Below are 7292 nucleotides of genomic sequence, written 5' to 3'. Positions count from 1 at the left end.
TTGGGAGGAATCTTAGACCATTCCTCCATACAGAATCTTTCCAGATCCTTGATGTCCTTCATCTGCTGAGTCACATGTGAATCCATGTGACCTTCATAGAGAATATGTTGGCATTTTAAATACAGCCCAATGTATATTGGTCCATGTGACTGGAGAAAGCATTAGGGTCAATGTGACTGGAGAAAGCATTAGGGTCAATGTGACTGGAGAAAGCATTAGGGTCCATGTGACTGGAGAAAGCATTAGGGTCAATGTGACTGGAGAAAGCATTAGGGTCCATGTGACTGGAGAAAGCATTATGGTCCATGTGACTGGAGAAAGAATTATGGTCCATGTGACTGGAGAAAGCATTATGGTCCATGTGACTGGAGAAAGCATTAGGGTCCATGTGACTGGAGAAAGCATTAGGGTCCATGTGACTGGAGAAAGCATTAGGGTCCATGTGACTTCCCCTCAGGAGGACCTATTCCATGACTTACAGAGTATTTTCTGAATGACTGGGTTCTGGTCAAAAGTAATGGACTAAAATATCCATATACTGTAGGTTCATCCATGTTCAAATATAGGCCCACATCCCTGTCTGTTCAGAAAGACCTCTTCCATGACTTGTATATAGGTCCATGTACTGTACAGTATTTACTGTTGGACTATCCACGTTCAGAAAGACCTCTTCCATGACTTGTATATAGGTCCATGTACTGTACAGTATATACTGTTGGACTATCCACGTTCAGAAAGACCTCTTCCATGACTTGTATATAGGTCCATGTACTGTACAGTATTTACTGTTGGGCTATCCACGTTCAGAAAGACCTCTTCCATGACTTGTATATAGGTCCATGTACTGTACAGTATATACTGTTGGACTATCCACGTTCAGAAAGACCTCTTCCATGACTTGTATATAGGTCCATGTACTGTACAGTATATACTGTTGGACTATCCACGTTCAGAAAGACCTCTTCCATGACTTGTATATAGGTCCATGTACTGTACAGTATATACTGTTGGACTATCCACGTTCAGAAAGACCTCTTCCATGACTTGTATATAGGTCCATGTACTGTACAGTATATACTGTTGGACTATCCACGTTCAGAAAGACCTCTTCCCTGACTTGCAGACTAGAATCTTCTGGAAGGCTCGTCTAAAGTCCTGGTTGAAGATGGTGTAGATGACAGGGTTGAGGGAGCTGTTAACATAGCCTATCCAGAAGAAGAACTTAAAAAGAGACTCAGGGATCTCACATGGCGCCCGGCACACTCCATACAGGCTGCAGGCAGATCAAATACAATCAATTAATCAATCAATCCATCACTCTAACAGTTGGCTACCACCTGGCTGTAGTCAAATAAAAAAAATCGAAGTATTTTGTTGTCGTCCCAAATGCCACCGCCCTGTTCTCTACAAAGGACCCTACTAAATTTAGATGGACACAACCTTAGAGTGAAATCTCACCACACTGACCTTACAGTAAAAAAAACACAATCAAATTACTTAAGAAGCTAAAAGAACTCAAAGTAAACAACGAGCAATATAAAACAAATAATTGGCTCAATGGTGTCTGCTCCTCTTACCTGATGGGGAAATCTGTTACAGAACTCTGGAGCATTGGAATATTTTGTATTACAGTATTACTGTGTAGAATACATAGTAGAAATACAGAGTAGAAACCAGTAGAAACCAGTAGAAACCAGTCAAATCAGTAGAAACCAGTAGAAACACAGTAGAAACCAGTAGAAAACAGCAGAATCAGTAGAAACCAGTAGAAACACAGTAGAAATAGTAGAATCAGTAGAAACCAGTATAAACCAGCAGAATCAGTAGAAACCAGTAGAAACACAGTAGAATCTAGAATAATTCAATAGAAATACAGTAGAAACCAATAGAAACACAGTAGAAACAAGAAGAATCCAGTAGAAACACAGAAACACAATAGAAACCAGTAGAAACACAGTAGAAACACAGTAGAAACCAGCAGAAACACAGGAGAAACAAGTAGAAACACATTGGAAATACATGAAACACAATAGAAACCAGTAGCAACACAGTAGAAAACAGTAGAAGCACAGTAGAAACACAGTAGAAAACAGTAGAAACACAGTAGAAACACAGTAGCAACCAGTAGAAACACAGTAGAAACACGTAGAAACACAGTAGAAACCAGTAGAAACACAGTAGAAACAAGTAGACATACAGTAGAAATACAGAAACACAGTAGAAAATAATAGAAACAAAGTAGAAACACAGTAGAAACACAGTAGAAACCAGTAGAACCACATTAGAAACACAGTAGAAACCAGTAGAAACACACAAACACAGTAGAAACACAGAAACACAGTAGAAACACAAACACAGTAGAAACACAGAAACACAGTAGGAACACAGAAACACAGTAGAAACACAGAAACACAGTAGAAACACAGAAACACAGCAGAAACACAGAAACACAGTAGAAACACAGAAACACAGCAGAAACACAGAAACACAGTAGAAACACAGAAACACAGCAGAAACAGGGTAGAAACACAGAAACACAGTAGAAGCACAGAAACACAGTAGAAGCACAGAAACACAGTAGAAACACAGAAACACAGTAGAAACACAGAAACACAGTAGAAACACAGAAACCAGTAGAAACACAGAAACACAGTAGAAACACAGAAACCAGTAGAAACACAGATACACAGTAGAAACACAGAAACACAGAAACCAGTAGAAACACAGAAACACATTAGAAACACAGAAACACATTAGAAACACAGAAACACATTAGAAACACAGAAACACAGTAGAAACACAGAAACCAGTAGAAACACAGACACACAGTAGAAACACAGAAACCAGTAGAAACACAGTAGAAACACAGAAACACAGATACACAGTAGAAACACAGAAACACAGAAACACAGAAACCAGTAGAAACACAGAAACACATTAGAAACACAGAAACACAGTAGGAACACAGTAGAAACACAGATACACAGTTGAAACACAGAAACACAGCAGATACAGAGTAGAAACACAGAAACCAGTAGAAACACAGAAACACAGTAGGAACACAGTAGGAACACAGAAACACAGTAGAAACAGAGAAACACAGTAGAAACACAGAAACACAGTAGGAAAACAGAAACACAGTAGGAAAACAGAAACCAGTAGGAACACAGAAACACAGAAACCAGTAGGACAACAGAAACCAGTAGGAACACAGAAACACAGCAGAAACACAGTAGAAACACAGTAGAAACACAGTAGAAACACAGATACACAGTAGAAAGACAGCAGAAACAGGGTAGAAACACAGAAACACAGTAGAAACACAGGAACACAGTAGAAACACAGGAACACAGTAGAAACACAGAAACACAGTAGAAACACAGAAACACAGTAGAAACACAGGAACACAGTAGAAACACAGAAACACAGTAGAAACACAGAAACCAGTAGAAACACAGAAACACAGTAGGAACACAGTAGAAACACAGATACACAGTTGAAACACAGAAACACAGCAGATACACAGTAGAAACACAGAAACCAGTAGAAACACAGAAACACAGTAGGAACACAGTAGAAACAGAAACACAGTAGGAACACAGAAACACAGTAGAAACAGAGAAACACAGTAGAAACACAGAAACACAGAAACCAGTAGGAAAACAGAAACCAGTAGGAACACAGAAACACAGTAGAAACACAGTAGAAACACAGAAACACAGTAGAAACACAGTAGAAACACAGTAGAAACACAGAAACACAGCAGAAACACAGAAACACAGTAGAAACACAGGAACACAGTAGAAACACAGAAACACAGTAGAAACACAGAAACCAGTAGGAACACAGAAACACAGTAGAAACACAGAAACCAGTAGGAACACAGAAACACAGAAACACAGCAGAAACCAGTAGAAATACAGTAGAAATACAGTAGAAATACAGTAGAAACACAGAAACACAGTAGAAATACAGTAGAAACACAGCAGAAACACAGTAGAAACACAGTAGAAACACAGTAGAAACACAGAAACACAGTAGAAATACAGTAGAAATACAGTAGAAACACAGAAACACAGTAGAAACACAGTAGAAATACAGTAGAAACACAGCAGAAACACAGTAGAAACACAGTAGAAACAGAGAAACACAGCAGAAATACAGTAGAATACCTGTAGCTGAAGAAGAAGGGGAACCAGCAGATCACGAAGACGCCCATCACCACCGCCAAGACGAAGGTAAACCTCTTCTCCCTCGCTGCTGTTATTTTCTTCCTGTTTACGGTGCTCCGCCGCTTCCTACGTGACGAAAACAGCTCAATGGACTTAGAGCTGGTGCGCGACTTCTTGCTCTCTGAGCGTTTGGACGAAGCCAAGCTGCTCTTCCTGCTTCCTGTGGACTTCCTTCTCTCTGAAGGTTTGGAATCCTTCTTGTCGTCATGGTGATGGTGGTGGTGGTGATGGTGGTGATGCTGATGGGAAGAGGAATGTTTTTTGGCGGATGTGGGTTTTTCGTCAGACGAGCTGCTGTCGTCAAAGTCGTCTCCATCGTCGGGGTCGGGGGTTAAATTGGGCTCGTTGGGTAACAGCCCCGGTGGTACCGGCGTCTTCTGCTGCCGCTGGCAGTGCCCATTCTCCCGGGCAACCCCTCCGCACCCACCGTTTTCCTTCAGAGACCCTCCGCACCCCTCCTCGCCCCCCTGCTCCAACCCGTTAACGTCTAACGGGGCGGTTCCGTTGTCCTCCACCTCTCTCTTCTTCTCTGACATGGTCCGCGTCCGCGTCTTAGCAACCTGGTAGATCCTGATCAGAAGAAGAATCATCACTTACATTTTAGTCATTTAGCGCTACACACTAGATAGTATACTAGATAGGGGAACATGGTACCATTTCAGACACACACTAGATAGTATACTAGATAGGGGAACATGGTACCATTTCAGACACACACTAGATAGTATCCTTGATAGGGGAAGAGGTACCATTTCAGACACACACTAGGAAGTATACTAGATAGGAGAACAGGGAACCATTTCAGACACACTCTAGGAAGTATCATAGATAGGGGAACATGGTACCATTTCAGACACACACTAGATAGTATACTAGATAGGGGAACATGGTACCATTTCAGACACACACTAGATAGTATACTAGATAGGGGAACATGGTACCATTTCAGACACACACTAGGAAGTATCATAGATAGGGGAACATGGTACCATTTCAGACACACACTAGGAAGTATCCTAGATAGGGGAAGAGGGTACCATTTCAGACACACTAGATAGTATACTAGATAGGGGAACAGGTACCATTTCAGACACACACTAGATAGTATACTAGATAGGGGAACATGGTACCATTTCAGACACACACTAGGAAGTATCCTAGATAGGGGAAGAGGGTACCATTTCAGACACACTAGATAGTATACTAGATAGGGGAACAGGTACCATTTCAGACACACACTAGATAGTATACTAGATAGGGGAACATGGTACCATTTCAGACACACACTAGATAGTATACTAGATAGGGGAACAGGGTACCATTTCAGACACACTAGATAGTATACTAGATAGGGGAACAGGTACCATTTCAGACACACACTAGATAGTATACTAGATAGGGGAACATGGTACCATTTCAGACACACACTAGGAAGTATCATAGATAGGGGAACAGGTACCATTTCAGACACACACTAGGAAGTATCCTAGATAGGGGAAGAGGTACCATTTCAGACACACACTAGGAAGTATCCTGGAATAGGGGAACATGGTACCATTTCAGACACACACTAGGAAGTGCACTACATTAGGAGGGTTTAAGTAAAGGGGGAAGTCAACTCACCTGATGTACACTAGTATCATGATAACGCAGGGAGCGAAGAAGGATCCTATGCTGGAGTAGAGAATATACCAGGTCTCGTCATTCAGCCGACACTGAGGACTGATCTCCCCACCGCTGCTCCTGTCCATGGAGATCAACGGCGGAAAGGAAATAACGGCCGAGATCAGCCATACCACCACGATCATCCCGTTCAGCCGTTTAGGAGTCCGCTTCTGGTTGTATTCTATCGCCTGGGTGATGGACCAGTAACGATCGAGGCTGATAGCGCACAGGTGAACTATAGACGACGTACAAAAGAGGACGTCCAACGCCAAGTAGATGTCGCACCAAACTTTCCCGAAGAACCAGTAGCCCATGAGTTCATTTGCTAAAGAGAAGGGCATGACGAGAGTAGCCACCAGGATGTCCGCGCTGGCGAGAGACACCAGAAAGAGGTTCTGCGGCGGTTTGAGAGCGCGGCTGGTCAAAACGGCGATGACCACCAGAACGTTGCCCACAATAGTAAACAGGATGAGAAAGCCAACGACTACCGTCAGTCCGGTTATGGAGAGGAGAGAGTACTTACTGTTCCCGGTAGCCGAGGAGTTGGTGTATGTGGTATTCCACTCGTCTACCACCCCGGAGAAATTCAAGAAATCCATTATTTTAATCACTCAGGTCATGACGGTAAAAAAAAATACAAATAAAAAAATCTGGGAAATAATATGTGTTATTTGCTAGCACACATCCACAAAGGTTAGTTATATTTCACGTCTTTGGAGAAAAACGTTGAAATCACACCGTCCCTTTCCCCTCTTTCTCTCTCTCTCTCCCACCTGCCTCTTATATTCAGCGCTGTCATCTCCAATCCATTCCGAGACAGAAACGGACTAAATCAGAAAAATATTCAACAATTCACTCCGAAGACAAACTGTCCTAGGTGTTAAGATTCGACATAACTTAATCACCTCCAGGAAAAAATCAGTTGGATCCCATCCACGCGTCCTCGGCGGGTAGTAAATGTCCTCCTCCCTGCTGCATCTGTCCCCTCCTCGAGCTCCCCGGCTGCTACACGGAGCGTCCTGCTCGAGAGGGTTGTACTATCCACGTGCTGTTCGCATTTAAACTCACCGGGGACCCCGCTTCTCCCCGGGAGAGAGAGAGAGAGAGAGAGAAAGAGAGAGAGAGAGAGAGAGAGAGAGAGAGAGAGAGAGAGAGAGAGAGAGAGAGAGAGACGAGTAGAGAGAGAGAGAGAGAGAGAGGAGAGAGAGAGAGAGGGGGGGGGGGTGTTATGACCCGTGTTAATTGATACCACATATGAATACCTCACCAGCTCATGTAGTTACTGTCCTGTGTGAGGACTAGCTATTAGTGTGTGTGTTGTATTGGAGGGCCTGAACTCAACTTTAAAACACTTTAACATTTGACGTTCGATTCATGTAATGAATATCTAATTCT

At 42.7% G+C, this 7292-nt stretch overlaps 1 protein-coding gene across 1 annotated transcript; it reads right to left on the bottom strand.

Moving 5' to 3' along the window:
• Positions 1-1095: 1095 nt before the first annotated feature.
• LOC106610412 (alpha-2C adrenergic receptor) lies at positions 1096-6910 on the bottom strand. The gene is made up of 3 exons (XM_082973915.1): positions 5856-6910; positions 4173-4802; positions 1096-1273 (listed from the first exon to the last, which is right to left on the bottom strand). The coding sequence occupies exons 1-3, from the start codon at positions 6494-6496 to the stop codon at positions 1096-1098; spliced, it is 1449 nt and encodes a 482-aa protein (XP_082830041.1). The 5' UTR covers positions 6497-6910.
• Positions 6911-7292: the final 382 nt, after the last annotated feature.

Source organism: Salmo salar, chromosome 04 (genome assembly GCF_965601325.2).
Source record: "Salmo salar chromosome 04, fSalSal1, whole genome shotgun sequence".
Taxonomy (NCBI): Eukaryota; Metazoa; Chordata; class Actinopteri; order Salmoniformes; family Salmonidae; genus Salmo; species Salmo salar.
The sequence above is the reverse complement of the archived record's forward strand: the minus strand, read 5'-3'. Positions and strand labels throughout refer to the sequence as shown.

Coding starts and splice junctions, on each gene's coding strand:
- LOC106610412 (XM_082973915.1), bottom strand. CDS start 6,496: ATGGATTTCTTGAATTTCTCCGGGGTGGTAGACGAGTGGAATACCACA. Junction 4,803..5,855: donor ATGATACTAGTGTACATCAG/GTGAGTTGACTT, acceptor TCTTCTGATCAG/GATCTACCAGGTTGCTAAGA. Junction 1,274..4,172: donor CCCTTCTTCTTCAGCTACAG/GTATTCTACTGT, acceptor ATCTGCCTGCAG/CCTGTATGGAGTGTGCCGGG.